Source organism: Cladophialophora carrionii, assembly GCF_000365165.1.
Source record: "Cladophialophora carrionii CBS 160.54 unplaced genomic scaffold supercont1.1, whole genome shotgun sequence".
NCBI lineage: Eukaryota > Fungi > Ascomycota > Eurotiomycetes > Chaetothyriales > Herpotrichiellaceae > Cladophialophora > Cladophialophora carrionii.
The window spans coordinates 3972841-3996698 of NW_008481816.1; the positions used below are offsets into that span (position 1 = coordinate 3972841).

General features: G+C 53.5%; 12 protein-coding genes across 12 annotated transcripts; 6 read left to right on the top strand and 6 right to left on the bottom strand.

Moving 5' to 3' along the window:
• Positions 1-15: 15 nt before the first annotated feature.
• On the bottom strand, positions 16-2355 carry G647_01413 (uncharacterized protein; the record flags this gene model as incomplete). Its single annotated transcript, XM_008724813.1, has 1 exon — positions 16-2355. The coding sequence occupies one exon, from the start codon at positions 2353-2355 to the stop codon at positions 16-18; it is 2340 nt and encodes a 779-aa protein (XP_008723035.1).
• A 798-nt stretch (positions 2356-3153) lies between these two features.
• G647_01414 (uncharacterized protein) lies at positions 3154-3357 on the bottom strand (the record flags this gene model as incomplete). Its single annotated transcript, XM_008724814.1, has 1 exon — positions 3154-3357. The coding sequence occupies one exon, from the start codon at positions 3355-3357 to the stop codon at positions 3154-3156; it is 204 nt and encodes a 67-aa protein (XP_008723036.1).
• A 204-nt stretch (positions 3358-3561) lies between these two features.
• Positions 3562-3897, bottom strand: G647_01415 (uncharacterized protein; the record flags this gene model as incomplete). Its single annotated transcript, XM_008724815.1, has 1 exon — positions 3562-3897. The coding sequence occupies one exon, from the start codon at positions 3895-3897 to the stop codon at positions 3562-3564; it is 336 nt and encodes a 111-aa protein (XP_008723037.1).
• Positions 3898-4405: 508 nt separating this feature from the next.
• Positions 4406-5981, bottom strand: G647_01416 (uncharacterized protein; the record flags this gene model as incomplete). The annotated part of the gene is made up of 2 exons (XM_008724816.1): positions 4406-5304; positions 5363-5981. 2 exons carry the CDS (start codon positions 5979-5981, stop codon positions 4406-4408), a joined length of 1518 nt encoding a protein of 505 aa, XP_008723038.1.
• A 2428-nt stretch (positions 5982-8409) lies between these two features.
• Positions 8410-9489, top strand: G647_01417 (uncharacterized protein; the record flags this gene model as incomplete). Its single annotated transcript, XM_008724817.1, has 1 exon — positions 8410-9489. One exon carries the CDS (start codon positions 8410-8412, stop codon positions 9487-9489), a length of 1080 nt encoding a protein of 359 aa, XP_008723039.1.
• Positions 9490-10937: 1448 nt separating this feature from the next.
• Positions 10938-12234, top strand: G647_01418 (uncharacterized protein; the record flags this gene model as incomplete). The annotated part of the gene is made up of 3 exons (XM_008724818.1): positions 10938-11273; positions 11330-11470; positions 11521-12234. The coding sequence occupies 3 exons, from the start codon at positions 10938-10940 to the stop codon at positions 12232-12234; spliced, it is 1191 nt and encodes a 396-aa protein (XP_008723040.1).
• A 571-nt stretch (positions 12235-12805) lies between these two features.
• On the top strand, positions 12806-13105 carry G647_01419 (uncharacterized protein; the record flags this gene model as incomplete). The annotated part of the gene is made up of 1 exon (XM_008724819.1): positions 12806-13105. One exon carries the CDS (start codon positions 12806-12808, stop codon positions 13103-13105), a length of 300 nt encoding a protein of 99 aa, XP_008723041.1.
• Positions 13106-16658: 3553 nt separating this feature from the next.
• Positions 16659-17273, top strand: G647_01420 (uncharacterized protein; the record flags this gene model as incomplete). The annotated part of the gene is made up of 1 exon (XM_008724820.1): positions 16659-17273. One exon carries the CDS (start codon positions 16659-16661, stop codon positions 17271-17273), a length of 615 nt encoding a protein of 204 aa, XP_008723042.1.
• Positions 17274-17610: 337 nt separating this feature from the next.
• G647_01421 (ornithine aminotransferase) lies at positions 17611-19149 on the bottom strand (the record flags this gene model as incomplete). Its single annotated transcript, XM_008724821.1, has 2 exons — positions 17611-17796; positions 17884-19149. The coding sequence occupies 2 exons, from the start codon at positions 19147-19149 to the stop codon at positions 17611-17613; spliced, it is 1452 nt and encodes a 483-aa protein (XP_008723043.1).
• A 652-nt stretch (positions 19150-19801) lies between these two features.
• On the top strand, positions 19802-20488 carry G647_01422 (6,7-dimethyl-8-ribityllumazine synthase; the record flags this gene model as incomplete). Its single annotated transcript, XM_008724822.1, has 1 exon — positions 19802-20488. The coding sequence occupies one exon, from the start codon at positions 19802-19804 to the stop codon at positions 20486-20488; it is 687 nt and encodes a 228-aa protein (XP_008723044.1).
• Positions 20489-20684: 196 nt separating this feature from the next.
• Positions 20685-21673, bottom strand: G647_01423 (uncharacterized protein; the record flags this gene model as incomplete). Its single annotated transcript, XM_008724823.1, has 3 exons — positions 20685-21008; positions 21058-21615; positions 21671-21673. The coding sequence occupies 3 exons, from the start codon at positions 21671-21673 to the stop codon at positions 20685-20687; spliced, it is 885 nt and encodes a 294-aa protein (XP_008723045.1).
• An 840-nt stretch (positions 21674-22513) lies between these two features.
• G647_01424 (uncharacterized protein) lies at positions 22514-23400 on the top strand (the record flags this gene model as incomplete). The annotated part of the gene is made up of 2 exons (XM_008724824.1): positions 22514-22612; positions 22663-23400. The coding sequence occupies 2 exons, from the start codon at positions 22514-22516 to the stop codon at positions 23398-23400; spliced, it is 837 nt and encodes a 278-aa protein (XP_008723046.1).
• Between the last annotated feature and the right edge of the window lie 458 nt (positions 23401-23858).

Here is a 23858-nt window from a genome sequence, read left to right on the forward strand (position 1 = left end):
TCTTGTCTGTGCGTCCTAGCCTTTGCTCACGTCCACGACCTCGATACCTTGTATTCCCTTCAGGGCAAGGCTCTCGGCGACGGCGAAAGTCTTCGCCACTTTTGAGACATCGCTCGCTTCCACAAGCTCGACAACCTTCTCACCTTGCAGTGGTCCATTGACCAGAAGTTGCAACCCCTCCATGATGTTCCCGTCGGGCTCCTTCAGACTCTGGTTAAAGGGCACAACAGCACCAGGTCTGAGAAGTATGGGCATGGTGTCAAAGCTGTGAGTCTCGGTGTACCATCGACCTTCCTCGTACGTTCTGCCGTGGTCAAAGAAGCTCCTCCACATTGCCTGCTTCGCTGTTGACGCTGCATTGGATGTACTGCCGGGCTGCCCAGAAAACGGCACGTAGAACGTAACTTCTCCTCCCTTGTCGAACACTGGCGCGATCAGCAGCTCCTCCCCAAGCATGTATTGTGTGTCCAAGTTCCACGAGTTCGGGTCGGATTCTCCAAATTCGAGGAACATGGCTCGCATCACGGGCGTGCCCTTCGCATGACCCTCAAGTGCGGTTCGCAGCAGATAAGGCATCAAAGCGAGTTTCCGCCCGACGCTCTCTCTCAGGACTTTGCTGCAGGCCTCATCCTCACCGGGATACTGTTTGGAGTCGTAAATCCAGGGGACGCGATAACTCGAACTGCCGTGCAAGCGCGAGTGGCTACCCAAGAGACCGAACTGGACCCAGCGCTTGTACAACGCTGGGTCAGGCAGTCCTTCGAATCCGCCAATGTCGTGCGCCCAGAATGCAAAGCCCGAGAGTGCAAGAGACAAGCCTCCGCGCAACGTTTCCGCCATAGCTTCAAAGGTGCTCTCGCAATCTCCGCCCCAGTGCACAGGAAACTGTTGCCCACCAGCCGTCGCCGCTCTTGCAAATAGACAGCCCTTCTTCCCGTGCGCCTCCATGGTCTCGTACACGGTCTTATTGTACAGATAGGCGTAGAAGTTGTGCATTCGTACCGTGTCCGATCCGTCATGATATTTGACTTGATGCGGGAGAAATGGGATTCGTTCTCCAAAATCCGTCTTGAAGCTGTCGACTCCCATGTCCATCAACCTCGCCAAGTGCCCAGAATACCATTCCCGCGCGGCGGGGTTGGTGAAATCCACACAAGCCATTCCCGCCTGCCAGTTGTCCCACTGCCAGACAGTCGGCCTAGAGGTATCGGCGCGCATGATGAAATAGCCGTTCTTTTTACCTTCGGCGAATAGTGGTGACGCTTGAGCAATATACGGATTTATCCAGACACACAGCTTCATGCCGCGGTCTTTCAAGCGTTGGAGGTAGCCCGGTGCATCGGAGAAATTTTCGTCGTCGAACTCGAAGTCGCACCACTGAAAGGACTTCATCCAGAAACAGTCAAAGTGGAATACCCTCAAAGGAATCTCTCGCGATTTGAAGCCATCCAGGAACGACGTCACCGTCTTCTCGTCGTAGGACGTGGTGAAAGAAGTGGTCAGCCAGAGCCCGTACGACCAGGCTGGAGGTAAGCCAGGCCGACCAGTTAAAGCGGTGTAGCGGTTCAAGATCTCTTTGGGTGACGGGCCGGCTATTATCATGTATTCGAGGCTCTCGCCTTGAATTGCAATGTTGACGCGAGTCGTTCGCTCAGACTGGATTTCCAGCATGACCTTGCCCGGGTTGTTGATGAAAACGCCATAGCCCCGACTCGACACGTAAAATGGAATGTTCTTGTAGGTCAGTTCAGAACTGGTCCCACCGTCCTCGTTCCACACGTCGATCGTTTGGCCGTTCTTCACGAACGGCCCGAACCGCTCACCGAGACCGTAGATCTTCTCGCCTACAGATAGATCCAGCTCTAGGAGGATGTAATTCTCCTGTTGCGCGTACATGCCTTCCTCGGCCCTATACCTTGGCGTGTCCGAGCAGGACACCACTGCAATGGAGCGATGCGAATGGCCAGTGAGTCTCCTGGACTGGTGGGAGTAGGTGAAGGCCAGGTCATTGGGGGGAGTGTTTATCGACAAATCGAGCAGCCCACTCGAGTATTCCAGCGCTTTCCCTTTGGAATGATTGATCGTGGGCGCTGGCGGGGACTCAAACAACGGGAAATGAGGCCCTAGATCTTCTTCACCACTCCAATGTGAGAAACTGGCTGCGATCACCCCTTCTAGGGGAGACCAGATTCGGGTAGAGATGGTGCCGACGTTGAGCGTGTCGCCCCGTGTTCTCTGATGCTTTGTGAGAAGCAAGTCGACGCTGTCCTTGGCGACTTGAAGCCTCTCCACGTTTCCCATCCAGTTGAAACTGACCCCGTTTCTAGTCCGCCACATGCCCTCGGTGAACTTCATGTTTGGTAGTGCTGGTGTAAGACTTCTATAGAGCTTCGGGGCTGCTCTGGCTCGATTCCCAACGACCTACCACACACGCGGTTGACGGCGAATCCCGAATTTAAGGGATTAGTGAGGCTCAGTGGGTGCACACCGGATAGCAAGGCTGGACACTTCCTGCCCATCTTATCGCACATGGTGACAAAGAATATGTGCAGATATGAACGGTACGGGTGATCGATGAGGATAAAACCCGGAGGATTACTGCCTTGGTTGCAAGTGCCACCAAAGTGACGGTGATACGAAAGTGAAATGAAGTCGGGGCTAAAAGGTGGGCGGAGAAGGTGCAGTCTGACAGAAACAAGACCTGTCTAAGGTGCAAAAAGGTGTGTCAGACAGAAACTATTTTTGGCCCCATTGTAATTAGGCAAAATCCTGCGACTCAGTGGAGCGCAGATGCGCATGCTATCTGCCCTCCCTCGACTTTCAGCTGGTTAAAGATACGTCACATCGATTATTGCCGTTGACTTCCGAGAGGAGTTCCCTGAGATCGTTGACCCACCAACGCGAATTACTTCCTGTATAAGGTACCGACGCCCAGACTCGCATTGGATCATCCGAACATCATCTGGTCCGCATCTGATCGTTCCGCTGGCTGATTCGGAGGGCCACTTTGAGTCCCTCTGGGTTCGTTGATAGAGGATGGAGAGGCGACTTGGATTGAATGTGAAGCAAGCGACGTGGCTCCAAGGCGCAAGACGAGCTGCGAATGGTCGGTAGAGCACGATGCAGACTGGCACCCCGGCGCACTGTGACCGTTCAGTATGGAAGGTCGTCTCTGGGTACTCTGTAGTCGAGACGCTCTTTTTTGTCGATGTCGGCGTCCGTCCAACCGGCTGCGCGGAGGATGCGTCCGATGATTGGATTCTTCTTCTGCCCATACTCAAGCGAGTGCTGCGATGATGAGGCAAGCTCGATCTTCGTTTGCCCATACTCCTTCTTCAGAGATTCGTGCTCAGGCATTCTCAACGTGTCACGGAGTGCTCGATGACATCGCATGATCAATCGTCCTTCAGGACTTTGTCTGTCAATGATATAGCTATTTCAGGGTCAGTCGGTATCCACCATGGGTCTCTAGATATCGAGCAAGGCTGACACATGATGCACCCCAGCGAGTCCCAGAGCCTCCTGGAAAACCCTGCAGCACAGCGCGAGGCTTAGGGAGACTTACACGCTTTGACTTGGAACCACGCGTTGACCTTGGAACTTCATACTGAGTCTGCCTCTGATACCGCCGTCGCCGATGCATTTATAGTGTGCTTCTGGTGGTGGTTCGTAGACAAGAGCCTCTTTCGCCAGTTCAGCATTGCAAGCGTCCGGCACTTCAATGATGATGTCGATTATGGGCTTCGCTATCAGACCCGCCACCGCTGTGCTGCCAACGTGTTCGATCGCTAGGTACTCAACACCGCAAAGGTTGAGATAGTAGCTTAGCTTTTCGGCTATCTGCTTGAAGTGGTCCGGCCAAGCGGGATCATATTCCACCACTGAGATGACCGGCATTGTCGTCGCCATGCCTACGAGAGAAATATCCAGTGGTGATGACTCCTGTTGATGCTTGAGGTCTTGGATATGCGTTTCGCACTCAACATTTTGAGGAGGAATCTTGGGTAGAAGTTGACGAGGTTGATGTTGGCAGATGCTCAGGAAATGAACAAAGGGGCAAGCAGTTTTTTGTAGAAGGTCGCGGGGTCTTTGTGAAGCACTGAGGTAGGTTTGACACTTATTCAATGGAGTTACTTAGGCAATTGACTTGTGCTCACTCCTCTTGATAACTTCCAGATCCTGGGACATCACTACTGCGCCTCTGCCACGAGAGGCAGTCGTCATGATGTGAAAAAGGTATTGGGCGGCGCTCATTCAGCTTGGCTGCCGCTCGTCTAACAACATCGTATGGAGTTTGAAGGTAGTCGCACGTGTTGCCTTGTGTATCTTGACTGTGCTCTGGTCGGTAGTTTCGCCAACTTGCCCGTGACTGTGCTGGAATGTCATTTGATAGCTGTTGTCATGATCAGCCGATCTCCTCATCGTGTTCTTTGAGCCTGTCGTGGGTGGGTGCTTTCGCCAGAGCCCGCCTTTTCAACTTCAATGTCTTTAGGAGTGTCGTGCCAGGATTGAGGCCAAATGCCACCACAAACACAAGCAGGACAAGACACAGTCCGACCACACAGTAGACCCAGAACCCAGGTTTACCGGGAGCATATTCATCCTCCATGCTGAACAGCTGAGAGGCAAGCCCGAGTGGGATGAACACCATCGCGAGTATGCTGAGCTCTTTCATCCTCATAGTCTCGATGATGCTGACGAGGCCTGTCATGGAGCTGATGACAGCCTGGACTCTGCCGCGGAGCTCGCGCAGATCGTGGAGGATATGGGTGAAGTCGTCTTCGCTAGGGTCGTTGGCCGCCTGTCCAGGGAAACTCCCCAGTGTACCGGAGGCCTTGAACTGGCTGATCGACCGGTCGACCTGCTCGCGCCACCCGGCAACTCGGTCATTCAGATGCTGCACGTCCCGTAAGGAGTTTTGGATCAGTGTCGATGATACGCTGGCGAAGAAGCAGGCACGATGATAAGTGTTCTCGTATTTGACCAGGAGATCAAGGCTGTACCGCAATTGAATCATCCAATGCGATGCGACGTACCGCTTCAAAACCCCGGTCACTGTCTCTGGCGAGTCATATCCAGCAACTCCGGGTGGCTCGGCTTGCGTGTAATAGTAGATCAGATCTTCCAAGGCGCTTTCTCTCCTAGGCCCGGCGCGAGCGGCGTGATCCAGGGCGAGGCTGTCCTGCCGCAGTGGGGAAAAGTCGATGTAGCCTCCACGATACAGGACACTTCTGAGAGTGCACTGTCTCTTCTCAAGTCCGACATAGAACTGGTCGCCTATAGGAGGATCAAGCAGGATGATCGCTGTTTCAGATTCGTCAGCACTTGAGATGTGAGCCGGACTGTTGAGGCAAAGACATACCGTCCCATCCTTCTCCCTTTTCTCGTGCTCTGAACCAGATACTTGCAGTCTTCCGGACAATGCCAACGCCATCGAACTCCCCGTTGAACTTCGATACGCTAACTCTCCGCGGCTGGTCCATCACCCGAAGCTCCCAGTCACCAATAGCATCTGCGAATTCTCGCAGCTCGTGGTATCTAATGCAGAACGATTCTCGCGAAGTCGGATGTGAAGACAGCAGCGGGACATCTCGCATGCCCTTGTTGGTGTGAAGGGGCATGCCACTGAGGATCTGGCGAGCGAAGAAATTGGGATCGATGTTGAACGCAGCGCCGAGGGTTTCGATGTAGTTTGATGGCAGACCTTGCATTATGAACAAGCGGCGGGTGCAGTTGTGATGGTTGGTCATATACTTCTGGAGCTGTGTTGAGGTATAGAAGCGTTCTGCTGCCGCAACAGTATTTCGGAACTCGACCACAGCAGCAGCGCCTTCTTCTGTAGGCTGACACAGGATTCTGGCGAGGCTGGAGAGATTTGGATGGTTCCTGCTCATTGCACTCACCAGTCGGGTATAAGGCCTAATATCTGAGTTGATAGATTCAGCCCCCTGACTGTCAGGATTGCTGTCGTATTTCTCCATGGCTACAACGGATACTCGACTTGATCGAAGGCGTACAGACCAGGGGCTTGCAGAGTTATACAAAGCCGTCAATCAGTCAGAGAGGGACGACCCTGCTCTTCATGATATTTGTACCGGGTCCATTGCGTGACGCCTTGACAGCTGCGCCTGAAGTACAATCCATTCGGGCGCCGACTGATGAGTCGTTGAACCGAGGCTACAACTCGCAGCGACTGTTGGTTGACTGATGCCATCCGTACCAATTGAAGATTGCCGTCGACGCATGGGTCGTACCGATGGATTGCAATAAGTGAGGCAGAGTTGCCTATCCGCCTTCTTGCTTGCGTATTCGATCAGGTTCGCGAACCGGGACATCCATCTGCCAAGGCGGGCTGTGCCAAGTGATAGCGACCGAGAGCCGGCTCGGGCAGAGAAAGCTACTCCGTACTGTATAGCAACATCGCATATCTCCGCATTACACCACAGTCCTTTGTACGCTTCACCACTAGACAATTAGTTCAGTTTCGGTGTCAATATCCGAGGCGACGTTGATGTAGAATGGCGTGTATGACACGGTTACTGCAAGAGTCATCGTTCAAGTCAGCTGTACTCCCTTTATGAAAATGTCGACGAAAGACACGGACATCCAGAAGCCGCCATCAAGGCGGGGTATATGTTGGTTGTGTTGGTTGAAATCTCAAGCTCACTGTGGCACGCGAGACAATGAGGCAGCAGTATTGAGGTACGGCAACTAATACCGAGTGCCTCTATCTCGAACCTTTACACCACGTGAGCACAGCAATGACTCATCATCAGGAAGAACCACCTGGGACTGGATTTCATGCCAGCTGGGTGTTCAAAATGAAGATATTTTCCCATCAACATATCTCACTGCGTGGTTTTTTTGAGGTTGCGGATGGCGTGGCGGTTTTCTGCTGTGGGAAACTTGCAAACACGAACCCCTCCATTCCTCGTGAGGTCAAATCTCCACGCCAACGAAGGCGACCTACCAGAGAAGACACCTACCATTCGCCGGTGGCCGTGGTTGGGCGACGTGAAATAGAAAGAAGACGCGTCGAGCTCAACGCGTTCTGTCTGCGCGTGCCAAGACGATGACGCCCATTCAAACTTGTCTCACCCACCCACTACCCTCTTCCTGCTTTTGATACAGACCTCTTGACGAAACATGATGGCGAAGAAGCCGGATACAACTAATACCCTTGCCAGACTCCATACCCGTCGACGTCACCGCACAGAAATGTCCGTGAGTGTTAGAGGTACCTTGAAGTGGCACTCATTCAAGGTTCAGCGTTGACCCTGTCTGCAAATGAGCCCAAACGCACCTCTGGACATTACCTCAGTGTTGCTGTCCTATCCCCGATGCTTTGGCATTCAGAACATGACCTTGTCCGACCAGCAACCTGCCGGCCCCTCAGCCAAAGCCGAGCACTTAGTGGGCGCGAACGATGTCTTCAGACGATCAGCATTGATCCGGAACCTCACGATGAAGAAGGGCAAAACACAGCTCTGACGGTGACATCACAGTCTCTGGAATGCACGTCTTTGATGCAAACCCGGCCACTGTCTCCCTGACATTCTCCTTCAAGTCTGGACGTCGGTGCTCCTCTCGTGCTGAACTCAGCACTAAAGGGACAGGGCTCTACTGTGAGACTGGAATAAAATATCAGAGCTGGCGGCAGGCGAGTCATGTTGAGTTCTCCCCTGGGCCAATGTTACTTTAGCAAAAACCTCGCTAACTTCATGCGCTATTTGTCAGGTATACGGTCCATGCTACTTTGCTATCGCAGCACGCTACGGTAGCTGCCTACAACGAACAGCGAACAAATTCCATGCTAGTCCAGCCCGCCTGTCGACCCACTGTGTGGCTGCCCTTCTCGCTAAGCTTCATGTCGAGCTGGCTGCGATGGGAACGATCACGTGAGATCATCACCCCCCCGCACCTGCCGCGGTCACCCAGCGGTCGATTACATTGGAAAATTGGTCAGCAGAGCTAGCAGGGATCCATGCCCCAGATCTACTGGGTACTTCGGTCGTTCCCTCCCAGACTCTCATGTATATCCTCATGCTCTTGTGTTCTCCATACAATCGCACAACACCATGACATCTCGAGCACCTCTACCCCGTTTCCACTTTGTCGACGAGAACGATCCTGAGAAACGACATAAATCCCGTGCACATCTCGCAAGAGAGCTGCACAGGATGAAACGCCAGCGCTGGAAAATTGATCAGGCCAAACCAAGAACAATCTCCCGAGCAAACTGCCAGTTCGATCAATTCAACTGGCCACTTGAAGTTGCGATCAAGGCAGCTTCTCCCACAGTGGAGATCCCCTCGAACTTGACAACCTTGGACCAGTCTCTTCTTCATCATTGTATGTCCTCCAAAAAGCGCTTACCTTCAGCCGCTGAGCTTCCCAGATACGGCCATTATGCCAGAGCTATACAAGGCTCGCTGGAAACTCGTTGATGACGTGCCTCCGGTTGCAATGGCCCCAGTCACCGACCTGTTCCAGTTGTACTGTCGCGACGAGATATCATTCCAGGCAATCTTGTTTGACGCAGCCAGTCACCGCTCAGCCCTCCAGGGCAAGCCAGCGCCTCTTGAATACGAAAACCGCCTCTTGCGGGCCATCAGATCCAATCTTCACACGGCCAAGATTGGCGTAATCCTGGCCACGGCGGTCCTCTGCAACATCAAGTGCATGGACGGATCAGGCGGCTCCTCGCACTGGCTTGGCTTGAAAGAAATGATAAACATGCGCGGCGGGCTTTGTGCATTCAAGAGGGACCATCTCTTGTTCACGAAGCTGGTTTGGTCCTTCCTCGCGCTGCCTGGGCCTTTGACAGGGTTCGACTTTGCCTCGGACCTCGATCGTGGAGTTCAAGATCTCAACGATCTAGTTCGGTCCCGTCAGAAAGCCATTGTCAACCTACTACCGACCTCGGAGGAAGACATGGATCGTTTGACCGACTCCAGGCGGATAAAGGCATTCAAGTCCTCGAAGCTCCGAAGCCTCCTGCAGCCACGATCATTAGAGCACCCAACAGAGCGTAACTGTCGTATTGCAGTCATCCTGTTTCTCACCTCAGCACTGATGCTCTATGGTGACTTTGATTCTGGTACCGACTTTTTCATCGAGAATATCAGTCGACACCTACAAGAAGTGGATGATAATGCCTCACTGTCACCGCCACACCTACTGTGGTTTATCGCTCGGTTAAGCAGCATGCATTCTACTGGGGACAGATACGCTCAAATCTGGGTTGGCGTCATAAGGATGTCAACTGCGTTCCATCGATTGGCCGCTGCAGCACAAGACAAGGCAGAAATGCTGCTGTTCACTTCGCTTGAAATGCCTGAAACGTTCGACAATATACCTGTGCGGTGGAGATTGGGCGGAGAATTACGCATCGATGCAGAAGACGTCCACCAATCTATGCAAGATCGCTCCGTCCCTGCAGAATGTTTCTGCGAGCTACTTTGGTTTACTGAGCCGCCAAGTGAATGACGCGGATGTGTCTGCTCAATCTCTCAGCACCTTTCGCAATCCCGATCAACATTCAGCTGCGATTACCCTCATCCAAATCCTTGCCTTCTTCCCAGGTCCCATGGTCGTCGAAACATGTATGGGACGCAATCAGCACGTCTGTTGCGTTCAATACGCCCGGTTTCGTCAGCAGCATCTCATGCAGGCTTTGACTTAATGCGGTTTGCCCATATCAAGACCAGCCCAGCCGTAGCAGCTTCGGGCTCCGGGCGGACAGTGAGCAAGGGTGAAACCGAACGTGATGTCCTGTTTACTGCTCCTCAAACGGCCATCCAATACTGAATACACCCGCGTCATCTCGCTCGAATACTGTTCATTGGCAGGTGGGATCTTTATGCGAATGCTGCCGTCAAAAGAGGCCCCCAACCCTGCTCGGGGGCTAAAGCACCACCGGTTCGGAAGAAAGTTGGACAATATCACATCAGCAGCGACTGCAAAAGGACCGCGGTCATACAAGCCCGATTGAAGAGCTTATAGTTCACACTTGCCCCGCGCAGGCATCGCAGCCGAGAAGCGTCAATATACTGCTCCATCACGTACTGCAGAACAGCTCAGATTCCCATAAATGGATTTGGTGGCCGTCAGAAAAATTGTCGGTGAGAACAGTATTTTGCCCATTGGAGGTGAGCTTCAGGTACTATGCCCCCTTTTGGGTTCGGTCTACACAGTTATAAACGAAAGCTTAGGGCAACCCTGGTTCTTGATGTGTACACACGCATGGGATTTGACTCCATTAGCGGTCAGAGTCGTGTACCGCATCAGAAAGGGGCCACGGGGAACGGCCGTGCATGGCTTCGGCAGCACCTCTATGCACAGCTGCGGCCACGTCGCATATTGCGGCAGGAATAGGTTGGCACCATCTCAGATCCTTGTTGTTGGCATGCCGGGCATATGCCTGATAGCTATTGCCACCTCTTGGTTGTCTGTGGAGGGCGACAGTATTGTACATCAAATTCAACGCCGACGGACGAAATATTCATTTGTCAACAAGCGGCAAAGCATACAAGCCGTGTTGATTCTGCCAGCTCCCGCTGTACAGAATCGACATTGGCAATGCGGCATTCCTCGCCTCCCTCAAATTTATCAAGCAGCAAGATGACCTTGACCTCGCTTCTGATTAACCGCAGATCCTTTGGGTGCGAGTACGAGAAGTCTAGCCGATTACTAGCCGACTGTGGTCGAAGGATACGAGAAGCCGAGCCACCTACTAGCCGAGTGTGGAGATACGTGACATAGTTGTTACTTCCCAATCGGGTCCAACCAGGGTGACTAATTCGAGCCGGTTCCTGAACCGATACAAGGCGTCAATCGGCACATATTTCGGCACGATGATTGACGAAATTCGTCCGTTTGGCCTTCGAAGCAACATGCTTGATGGGTCATCTGCATTGTTAAGCACAGTGCCGACGATGACGACCTGGGCTCTGCCTTCGAAAGGAACATGGCATACAAAGCTGGAAGGACAAGGCGTGTTGCCGCCAGCGTCGTTGGGAAAGAGTTCCCCGTCGAGGTCTGAGCACACCAATACATTGACCCTGGCGAGCAGCTATCCAACGACAACATTGATCAGGACGACGTTGCTGCCCGAGCTCACTTCATCAGCCGTGTCCACCATCAGCCTGAAGATGACTCGGTTTCAAGATTGGGAGGCCCAGCTGGTGCCGACAGCGAATGGAAGGATCTTCTTCCGTTACGCCGGCAAAGGTCAACCGATCCTACTCCTTCATGGTGTGCCACAGCATTCGGTACGGCAGTATATTGCAAGGGGTTTATTCGATGCACGAAGCTGACTAGCTGACAGCTCATGTACCACTCCATCGCGCCCGCGCTGCTGTCGAAGGGCTTCCTCGCTATCGTCCCAGACCTACCTGGCTTTGGCCAATCCATTGTCAACAAAGGCACCGCGCTAACATCCAGGAATGCCGCTGACGCGCTCCACACGGTCATCAAGTTTCTGGACTTGAGGAATTGCACGTATTCGCGTTTGACAAGGGAACTGGTCCTGCCATTGTCTTAGCTCGCGACTATCCCGACATCATCAAGGGTCTTATCATAGCGGAATACTCGCTCCCAGGCTTCGGTCACGAGATTGCGCAGCAACCAAGCCGCGTTCAGACTATCTTTGACCACTGGCATCTTGGTCTTTTTACTCTTCCCGAAGTGGCCGTCTTCCTTATTCGCGGCCGTGAAGAAGAATTTCTTACGTGGTATTACTGGCATACCTCCTACAGTGGCCACAACGCACTACCGGACGAGTTGTTCCAACAGTACGTCAAAGAATGGCGCCGACCAGGAGGCGTCGAGGCTGCTGCCGAGTTCCTTGGAGGCTCAGTCTGGGCAGACATGGAAGAGTTTGACTGCTTCAAGAAAGGCACGAGGCTTCAGCAAAAACTGCTCGTGATGGGTGGCGAGGCCAGTATGGGCAGAGATGGCATCTTAGAGGCTTCCTGGAATGGTGTCAGCGCCGAGCCCCTCGAGACAGTGATTGTCCCCAAGTCGGGCCACTGGATTGACAACGAGAACCCGCAGTTCGTGGCTGAACGAGTGGCGAAGCGGATCGGTCAACTCGGCAAACCTATCCAAGACGTGGACTTCAGCTGGTTGAACGCCAACTACAAGGACAGAATTCAGGCTGTCGAAGCCGCTGTGAAAAGGGTGACCACCGGCCCTGCCGTAGGAATACATCAGCCGGGCACGAGAATGTAGTGCTGAACGGATGCGGTACATAACGCCTTTATGGTACCTCCAGTGCTTTGATTGACACGATACCAGGACAGGTGCTACCACCGACAATGCGACTTAGGCTGGCGTTTCCTATTGGTTTTTGTGCAATCCAAGACCTAGCAGATATGGCATGGCATGCATAGCCATCAGAGATGAATGCCACGCGGAGCTAACCGCCATTGTGCTTCTTCACACATAAGCCCCAATGGTGCCAGACTGCACACACACAGGAGCTGAACAGGCGGATGGTGCCGGCCCCTTTATTAGTTGCGCTTAACACCGTGGTGTGTTCATGCGAATACGACTGGCAGAATTGATTGGCGGCCCCGGTACTGCACGTAACTGTAGTACAGACTATGTACGGACTGTTCTGCCTTGCGTCCCAGCCCGATATACCCCCCCTCCGATTCCCTTCCATCTCCATGATGACGGACACGGTGGTAGAAGCAGACAAAATATGACCGGCGCGTTGATTTATTCTCGGCAGTCTCTCTCCACAGCCGCAATCACAGACACTCGGGTCTGCCACTGGATCAGCCAGTCTAGACATATAATGCGGAAAGCAACCACAGCCTCGCGGGACGGCAAATCGAAACTCGGCCACCATCCACCTATCTCGGTGCTGTCGAGTGACACCACGCATCACAGCGCAGCACCTGCACTAGATCCTCGCAGGGCGCTCGAGGGTCGCGAGCTCAACCCAGGATTTCGTATCCTCAAATACCAGCGCTCCGACAACCACCGGGATGTGTTCTTGGGGGCGCGGACGCGGACGGGGACGAGGCTAACCACGCAGATGCGGACCACGGATTGCGAATCGACACCGTCCTCATATGAGGCCAAGGCCGTTTGATCTCGAGCTCTCCAGGCCAGAAATCAAGGCCTATCACCAGAAGCATATCAAGAGGCTGAAAGCGACGGCGTCGTACGTGTGCGTCATGGACGAGTGGGCTCTGAAGTGGGGTGGGTTAGGTGGGTCGGGTGCTCGAATGTCATTGTCCCGGTTAATGACACAGTCACAGTCATAGTCACAGTCCGAGGCTCAGTCCCAGGTAAACACGCAGTCAATGGCGACGTCACGGGGAGCGGCGATGGCACTGGCACGAGGAGCAGCAATGGCGTGGGCATGACGCCGGACACAGCTCTCTGTGATGACTGGTTCTCGTTCAATGACCACCAAGGAACCACTGCCTCGAGCAATTCTCGGCCCAGCAATCCTTTGTCCAAGGTTCTCGATAGGCAGCAGTGCCGCGGCGAACGCGTGGGTGTTTGCTTCTTTATGCACAGGTCCGCATGTGATTCGAGCCTTTGTGACCGTGTGTCGCGATTGGCTTTGGGACCTCCCTCGAACTTCTGGCTCCGCGGCCACGACATGATTGTTGTCTCGGACAATGAGCGCGTGTCATCACGAATGACGACGTCCAGATGGCCTTACGAGGACGAAGAATGCTCCATATGCCATATTTATGACATGATGAAATGGCAGATATCCCAGCGGAACGAAAGCCTCGTTGATGGCTTCGACTTTAGGCCTCAGCCGGGCCTATATCGACCCGGTGCCGGCCTGAGTCAATCTGGGTGTCCCAGGGCAGGCAGAATGCTGGAGTGCATTCACGCTCTACTTCATTTTGGGCTCCTGCGAGTCCTGCATCGGAGTACGTGGTACATACACTAATCTCCCGAAGTCATATGATGCTCGGCCGGCGTCCTGTCCCCTCGAGTTCATCTCTTGCTCTCCGCGGTGACGGGCGCGTGTTGTTTGACATGTCGCGGTGGTCATCAACATGGGGACGGATATTAGGCCAAGTTGTAAAGAGGCTTGCAATAGTCCGCTTAACCGTGCACGTGATTCCGTCCTACCGTGCAAACCGCCATCTTGATATTACTACCATTCGCGGCAGCCCTATACTCCCTAATCTACGAATAAACCCGTATTGCCAGCTACACAGAGTGTCCCGGAATATGCTCATCACACATTTGTGTTCACTCTGCAACGCCTTTTCTGTCCAGTCCTTGTAAACTGCCAGAGCTGACCGGCTCGACGTAGAGGGAAAAAACTGAGGAGGTGGCATTAGTCCTCTTTGAATAGGTACCTAGACACTTGACCTACAAAATGCCATAATTGGAAATACACGGACAATACCTGCAGGTGCCTGAGCTACGTAAACAGCCGGAATGGAAAACTTGACTGGTTTGACTCAAGGAAAAGAAAACTGATGATGAAACATCAGTCCTCCTTGAATACAAACGCCGTAATACGGGAAAACGAGAGGAAAGATGACCGCTCGCTTACAATGCCCTTTGTCCCTTGTTGGGAATCCCCTGTCGGTGATCCATATCTCAAAACCATGCGTGATCAAACACTCGAACGACCTCTTTTCGTGCAGAATAAACTGTTAAGAATGAACAGTCGGCTCAGCCTTCTTCTCCTCTTGAGCTTTTGATGTCGGGGGATGTCGTGTGCAACGCCTCCCATGCCGTTTGAGGTGATCCTTTCGCTTGTAGGACTTTCCACATGCACAGCGAAAGGAACACTGGCTCAAACCGCCGTGAATTGTTATCATGTGGCGGTCAATGGTGCGTCGATCATCCTTCAGGGTAACCCGACAGCCCGGGAAGCCACAGACGACGCGTCTGTGCCGAGCCACGTGGATTCTAACATTGGTCAGACCTGTGATCTGGGCAAATCGGGTTCAAGTCGAGGCCACTTACTCGAACCGTCGCGCCTCTAGGGAACCCGACCCGTAACGGTCATTGCAGTGCGGGCATTGGAGGGCGAGGTTTGGGGCAAGACAAGCTGTTGGCATGAGTTCTGATTCGCCTTTGCCTCTCTCCCTGTTCTGTGGCGGCGCACAATCGACCGACATTTCCACGGTCGTATCCTTGGATGCCTTGGACGAAGGCGTTGTGCTCGAGTCGATCGAGCACGCGACATCCTCAACAAGGATGGGAAATCCTTCCGGGAGATCACACTGACAGCCAATGCCAGGGATGCTGTTGCACGTGACACAAGGGGCATCCAGAGGAAATTCTCCGTACTGGAGCTCTGGACTTTGCGCTGCGGAATTGTAGACGGTCTCGTGCTGGTCAAGACTCTTGACGGAGCTCGAATGCTGAGGTGTGAAGACAAGGCTTGTGGGCTGGGGAGTGTCGTCGAAGGGTTCAACTACATGAGATGTGAGGTAATGATATTCCTGATCGGCACAAAGGGCATTGTAACGTATTAGCAGGGCATAGTGACTGTTACGAATGACGGCTGTGCGAAGACAAGATGTCTCCGCGCAGGTCCGTCACCCGGGCTGCGGGTTGGGTGATTGCCTGTCACCTTGAAATCAGTATACAATGCGTGACACGGAGCTCATAGGAGATCACGCACCCTTGGGCTTTCTTGCTGGCTCAAACAGCTGCGGTTGTACCGCTTGCCGAGGGTCGAAGAGACCCTCCTGTCCACGGTGGACGGCAACAGTGAAGGACAGACAGATTCCATGGCGAGCAGAGGCCTGAAGACCATTAAATGAAGTGGACCTGCCCAGCCCATGCCGCCTCCCACCTGAATCGGCCGCTGCCTTTTTGCATGATCGGCTGGGTGGACACTCTTCTCCCATTCGAAAGAGACGGCACTCCGCGTTTGGGGCTCTTCACCAAAGCCAATCGCTTAGTGGCCTGTTCGCCTCGTTAGGCTGGTCAGTTCGTGTTCTCTCTTGCTGGTTGTGCTGGCAAAGAGCTCCAGGCTCAATGGCCTGTCAAACAGGCCCAGCCCCCTCTCAAGACCCTCATCCTACATCGGGGTTCAGCTTCGTCTCCAATGGTTGTGCTTGTGCTTGCATATGAACACGGCTGGTGCGGCTGTAGTCTCCAAACAAGCACCGAGCTGTGCTGATCAGGATGAGGTAAAGCGTTGATTGCAGTTCACAAGCCTGACATCTCTGATCGTCCCAAACATGTCCATTGTCCCGGATCAATTACACGGCTGATCTGCAGTGCGGACACTTGCGCACCTCTAGGCCCAGACCAGCGCTCCTGGGGCCGTCCACAAAATACTGTGAACAAAAAATTCCAGGAGCCTGTGCAACCGTGAGGCTCACGCCAAGGTTGCTGGCTTTGGGTGAGGCCATCAACCGGATCCATGGAATTGGTATTTGATTTCCTGATCTCGCGTCCTCGGTAATACGACGCCTTTACCGACAACCTCTGGATTCGACACTGTTGCCTTCGAGGTTCAAAGAACCGACATGCGCAAGCAGCCAGGTGAGTGAGACGATCGTCCACCTTCGGCGCGATTGAACGATGGATCCGTCGGCTGGAGGACACCGCTGGGATACGAAGATGCTGTCCTATTTTAAAAAGGTAGGCATGAACTGCATTGCAGGACGCCTAGGATAGAAGCCGTCATCTGCCCCAGCGATATGTCTGCGAACCAAAGTGAGAAGAAGACGAAGAGCCTCCGAGTGCAGGGGACTTTCTTGTCAATGCAGCGGTTCATGGCCGAGGACTCCAGGAAGCAGCCATGGAGCACCGTCCACCTCACCAGCGATACCGGTTTCCACTGTGTGCACATGGCAACTACAGCAGCATCACAGACATCTACCGCATTGCCACACTCGTCGAGGGCGGGCACGACCGGCTCAGCGAAGTCGGAAGTAGCTGGTGAGATCAAGACTCGCCAACCATGCTCTGAGCTCAACCACGATTCCAACAAGACACATCAACATGGCAATGGGAGCCACCAGGACAACAGCAAGCACAACCATGAGTCCAACGCTCCTTGCAACCGCGCCGATTCCCCGCCATCAATCCCCTCGGCTCAATCTTACGGCGATCCTTCTCAGAGGCGAGAAATCCAGCGCCGCGAAGGGTCTAAGAACCATGACCTGCTGTACATCGGGTATATGTTTGCAGATGCAGGGACGGCAGGCGCAAAGCCATCACGAAACGAGGGAAACAAGACCAAGGGGCTCTTAAGTCCAAGCACAACTCTTGGCTCGATGGCGGCGAATTGCGGGCCGAGAAGGTCATGCTGAGCGGGAAGAGAAGAGGTTGTCTTCTCGCTTAACAAGGCACAGGGTACATACAAGAGTCGGTTCGATCACCTTATGTGACCACTACGCCCATGTCGTACTATTGGCATAGACCTCGAGCTCTTATACAAGATGTTGCAGCTGAAGTGGGTGATCACCCCACTGCCAGCAACCTCCTTGTTCACAGTTCATGTGCTGATGGTGCCAACTCCTTTGATAGTGCCACATTCTGCTTGCCGGTTATAATCCTACACAATCAGATGCATCATAGCCTCATGCTCATAATGTCTATATTCATCCCATGCTGCCCGAAGTGCCAGCAATGCTCAACTGTGCTAGCTCAGTTGTCCACTCCTATGTGGACGTTCTTCTCATCCTCGGGAATGACCTTCTTCTCCTTTTCACCCTGCAGGTTCGGCAACTCCTCCACGGCCTCACCAATAATCCTCAATGCATGCTCGATTTCATCTTGAGTGATGACAAGCGGTGGAGCAAGGCGGATGATGTTCTGATGTGTTGGTTTGGCCTAGTTCCCATGTTAGCAAAAATAAACCCCGACGGGAGGGCCATGCTAAGTGGTAAAAGAACCCGTCAGGCCCGCCGTTACACTTACCAGCAATCCCTTTTCTTTCATCAACATGCACAAATCCCACGCACTGTGTCCATTCGTCTTCTCTTCATCAATCACAATAGCATTCAGCAGTCCTTTCCCTCTTATCGTCGTGATGAGCGGAGATTTCAAATCTTGCAGCCCATCGCGGAAGATCTGTCCTAATCTCTCAGCTCGCTCGGTCATCTTCTCGTCACGGACGAGCTCGAGAGCGCGGATGGCGACCGCACAGCCCAGTGGATTGCCCCCGTACGTTGATCCGTGTGTGCCAGGCTCGACTGTGAGCATTACGTCCCTGCGGCCGAGCACACACGAGACCGGGTACATGCCACCTGAAATGGCCTTGCCGAGTAGGACCATGTCTGGCTTGATGCCAGCCCACTCGTGGCAGAGCAGCTTCCCAGTGCGGGCGATGCCAGTCTGGATTTCGTCGCAAATCAGGAGAACATTGTGCTTGTCACACAGTTTGCGAATTTCATAAAGGTAGTTGTCGTCAGGAACCACGATACCGGCCTCGCCTTGGATAGGCTCAACGAGGAAACCTGCAATTTTGTCGCCGTGCGACTCGAAAGCCGTTCGGACAGCTTCGACATCGTTGTAAGGGATCAATTTGCCAGTTTTTGGACAGAAGCTACCGACGCCAGGGAGGTATGGACCGTAGTTATCCCGGGACTCGGGGTCTGTGGACATCGAAATGGCCGAGAAGGTCCGCCCGTGGAAGTTCTCTGCCACGCTGAGGACGATAGCCTCGCCCTGAGCTATGCCTTTGGATTTGTAACCCCATTTCCTGGCGATCTTGATGGCTGTCTCCACCGCTTCGGCACCCGTATTCATTGGCAGGACCATGTCGAAGTTGAAGTACCCGGTAACGAACTCGGCGAAACGAGGGAAGACATCGTTGTAGAATGCTCTCGAGCTCAGTGTTAATGTCGATGCCTGTTCGACTAGAGCCTTGACGAGTTCGGGGTGGCAATGTCCTTGGTTGACGGCGGAGTAAGCAGAGAGAAAGTCGAGATACTGGCGGCCTTCGGGATCCCACACCGTTGTCCCTAGTGCTCGGGCAAAGACGACAGGCAAGGGGTGGTAATTGTGTGCGGCATACTCGTGTTCGGCATGAATGGCTTCTTCGGATGATGAGGCATGATATTTTGACCGATGAACACCTGCGTTCACGCTGCCAGCGGGTTGGAATACGGGAGCCGTTGGTTTTAACTGGGAGCCATTGGTAATGCCATTCGCACTATCACTGGTCGTTGCGGAGGGTGCCATCCTGCTTGGTAGTGTGGTTGTGCAGCAGGATTCTCAAACGTTTGGTGTGCACGGTAATGAGGCGAAGCTGATTGGCCAGTAAATTGGTTGATACTGAAAGAATGCAGGTGGACTTGTGCTTTTTCCGGCAGTGAAATAATCGTTCTGGCCGTGGAAGAGGCTGTGGGCGAAGTCAGAATATGTACTCGATCATCACGGAGTCCACCTTAGGTCATGTGCAGAGATTTCAATTCACTTACACAATTGGGACTCTTTCTGATGTGGTATGCTATGCCTCTAAGTGCAGGTGTATCCCTAAGGGAAGGAGAATGATCGCTAAAAGCAAGGTTAAGCGTCGCCGCACGTCTGGCCTGCGTAATGTGGACGCGAGATGGGACTGGCTCGAGACTGGTGAGGCTTGCTGGTTGGTCTGTTGGGCGGCCGTGATGAGCGTATGCAAGGGCAAAAGAATGGGAAGAGGAGGGGTTGCTCGAGGGGCAAATGGGATGCTGCCCCGCTGACGACGCCCTTGGCCTTGCAGGGCATCTGCGGCTAAGCGCGGGACAAGCCAAGCCAGGCTCTCTGGGCTGTCCGCAGGCACTTGCGTCTAGTTCTTGAGAGTACGGAGTACTGCACACAGCATCAGGCACTCTTCTAACCGGTAGCTTCAAAGATGGCCTCACTCAAAGGGCCAGGCGCCGCTCAGAAACACGATGGCTCTGGCTTGCGGATCGCCATAGTACACGCCCGGTGGAATACCACGATGATCGATGCCTTGGTCAGTGGTGCAAAGAAAGCCATGCTGGCTCAGGGCGTGAAGGAGGAAAACATCGTCGTCGAATCGGTACCCGGCTCATACGAGCTCCCGCTCGCCGTCCGGGGAATCTACCAGGCATCGCAAATACAGAGCACAGCGAGCACGGTTGCTGGGGGCGTGGGCAACCTCGCAAGCGGAATCGGGGACCTTCTCGGAGGAAGCAACTCAACCACGGATTTGCATGGCAGCCTGCAACCAGGACCTCCGGAGCCAGAGAAGAAAGAGGCCAAGGGATTGAGACATACCTTTGACGCCATAATAGCGATTGGTGTGCTGATAAAGGGCGAAACAATGCACTTTGAATATATCGCCGATGCGGTGAGCCATGGCCTCATGAGGGTACAGCTGGACACGGGCGCGCCTGTTATCTTCGGCTTGTTGACAGTGCTGAACGAGGGTCAAGGCCTGGCGAGAGCCGGTCTTGAAGGCGGCACAGGGAAAGAAGCAAAGGGACACAACCATGGCGAGGACTGGGGCAATGCAGCTGTTGAGCTTGGAGTCAAGCGCAAGGGCTGGGGAGAAGGCAAGATTGCTGGGACGTGATACAACAAGATCAGCCGCCGTGCCTGCCTGTCCCAGCGCCGAGAGAAAAGTTTTGGTGTCCGCCGAAGGCTTGCAGCGAGCTCCAGGGCCACACGGGTAGACCACATACAGCCTCTACTTCGGCAGCTCTGAAAAGATCGACCTCTTGACCATATCGAACGCCAACAATGCTACAATGCCGACGCGGCGGGACCCATTACTCCTGCATTGCATCCTCTTCCTCGTCGTCATCATCGTCCCCTTCCAGATTCTTCTTGGCTGTTTTCTCAGCCTCTTCGAGTAGCTCTTGTGGCACTTGCTCGTGTCGACCCTTTGTCGGCCCATCCAGGCTAGAGATCCAACTCATTTCGAGCTCGAACTCCTTATCTTTCGAGTCTTCATGTGCGACATAAATGATCCTGGCGGCTTCCATGACCGCATCTTTGAGGGTGAGAGCGCAGGTAGGTGAACCTAGGTCCAGCTTCTCCAACTCGGCCTTTGCAGCTTGTCGTCCTTTGCCAGTTGCAGCACCATAGTAGCCCTGGGGATTTTGTCAGTTTGAGCCTTTCTTTCCATCCTCATGTGCGTACCCAATAGAGACCACTCGGCTCAACCATGTAAAGACCAGGACCACCTCGCTTGGTTGTTTCGTCGTCAGACTTGCCACCTGAACCCGATTTTGGACCTTCTCCGACCTGACCGTCAACACCCAGCTCAGCTTCTGAGTCCCAACCTCCCAAGATAGCTGTGACGCCAAAGGGCCGTACGCTGGAGTAGAGGGTGTATGCTTGCACATAGCTCCCGATTCTCGATGCTAGGGCGGAGGTGGGAATGGGAGCTTTGTAAGTTTGTCTCCAGCTGCTCGCCTCGTCTCTTGCTCTGTTGATGAGATGACGACCATCTGGTAATAGGCCTGAAGTAACAATGCCTGCATTGCGGTCCACTGTGGAGATCCGTCTATTGGCACCGGGCTTCAGTAGCTTCGAGGTGATGATCTTCTCGCAAGCCAGAACAACTCCGTGCTTCGTCCGGATGCCAATGCAGGTACCGCCATTTTCTACTGCTTTTACCGCATACTCCACTTGAAAGTTTCGACCATCGGGTGAGAAGACGGAGTTGGAGAGGTCATAGCCAGTGCCTATCGACGTCTGGACAAAACACCGTTAGCACCGTACGAGACCAGAACAACATCGCAATACACACCATTTTGGCCAAGAGCTCTGAGAGAGGGACTTGTTAGGACCGCAACCTGAAGTTCAGTGAAAGACAGACCGAGGCGCGTTGAGTACGTTGCTTCGGGTGCCAACAGGAATCTCTGTGAAGATGCAACTTTATTGCTGGGTGCGCGCGCCTTGCACTGGCAGGCACTCGTGATGCCGCGTTTCTCAGCCTTGTTCGAAGCACTAACGCCTTGGCGCGAGGCTGAAATTGATCGGAGGGTTTAGGTTGGGCAGCGACGCAACGTGTCATCACCTTCCTTATGTGTCGTAATCCTCAGACAGGCTTCTCCCTTCGCACTTTCCTCGACTTATCTTGATCAAATACCGTCCTCCTTGCCATCCTTGAAGAATTGCCTCTCATCTACGCCAGCTGGTTCTTCACGCTTTAATGTTGAGCTGAGAACCGCCTTGCGTACACCGCCGACTTGCAAGAACTCGGTTCGAAGCCACCCTACCCCGCTCCTTCCCTCATCCTTCCCATCCTCTCCCATCTTGACCCTGTCTTCACAAACAGATCAACAGCTTCCTTGTCCAAGGCCTCTAGGACCACACAACCCCGTGGACTGGATCTCTGGATCCTTGGATATCGGTGTTTGTCCTGGAACTTCGGCGCCGCTTGGACCACGTCTCCCGGATCCGGACACCACAGGCCTGGATCTCCTGGACCTCCTGTAGCAGAGTGTTGTTAGTTAGTACAATACGAATTTGAAGCCTAAATCCTCGAATTTTTGCTTCCTCCTCTTCCTGCCTGGTTGTCGTTGTGTTGCAGACAAGGGATCTCTGACCGCTGGTGTTGCCATATCTGAGGTCGTCAGATTTCAGGAGTATGGCTTCTTCCGTCTTCTACAAATGCCACCACTGTGGCCTCGAGACGGATCTCTCGAACCATCTGGCGGCGTTTGAAGAAAACCCTCACTGCAGACAGGTTTGTTCGCATCCACTCCCGGTTCATGACCTTCTGATTCTTTGTGATAGTGCGGACTATCGGCCTCGGAGAGCGATATCAAGATGCAAGACGACCTCATCAATATGATGACTCGCAATCTCCAGCTCAGCCCCCCTCAGAACGATGTGTCCATGCCTCCGACACCGCAGGTCGTCCCCCAGTCCGCGCCTATTACGTACATCACTCAACACTATCACCACTCTGCTCATCAAGCACCGAATGATGTTCCTGTCTCGACCGTCCTCGAACGAGCCAGCATCGATATGTCGGCCCTTTTTCCTTCACAGTTGCAGCTGTTCAAGAATGCCGGTCCCGAGCAGAGAGCAAGATTGATAGAGCTTTGGCAGATAGCACCCCTTACTTATGGCAGTCAGATGCACCCTGACCACCTCAGCAACTGGCCAGAGACGAGCATAGAAAGAGAAGAGGAAGCTGCCAAGTACCGGCTGCAGATGGTGGAACAAGAGAAGTTGAAGAACCTCTGTGCGTTTCCTGGGTACGATACGAAACACAATGCTGAGCCCTATATAGTACATGGCTATGAGGCGTACCCCAATAGCAACGGAGTCACGGATCTTGGGACTGCAATGATGCAGCAGGAAGAGTACAAGAAATCAACAGATCCGGTGTACAACAGCCGAGAGTGGTGGCATTTGTCGGATGAGGAGCCCATCGAGCATCAATACGGTATGCTTCAACAGATGTGGGGCTATGGGATTGACTACTCCGCCGCGAGAAGAAGTGATGGTGACTCGGAGATGTCTTGAAAGACCTCCCGGAGTCAGAAACATCAAGTGGTGAGGGTGGCAGCATGCTGTTGGCGTCCGGCATTCTTTGGAACATCATGGTAGGAATTGCATAGATCAGATTGTATATAGCCTTGGGCTTCCGTATGTCGAGGAAATGGCAGATAACGATGAGTCGGAGCTCTAGCTTGGTCGTTCGAATAATTCTAACTTCTTATTCCCTCTGTTCGTTGAAGTGCACCTAGAGTTCGTCTCTTCAAGAACAATTTACCTGTAACCGTAGTCAATTCGCTAGGGTATGGGCCGAAACGGGATCCCGTACTCCGTCCTGCGCCCCGTAATTGGAGAATGGGACAAACAAAGGATAGCTCAAGCTAGACGATTAGAGCGCGGCGAGGGCACATTCGTAATCTGTCTCGAATGGACTGAAGACATGACGAGATATTGACAAGATTCTGTAGCTGTAGCTCTTCCATCCG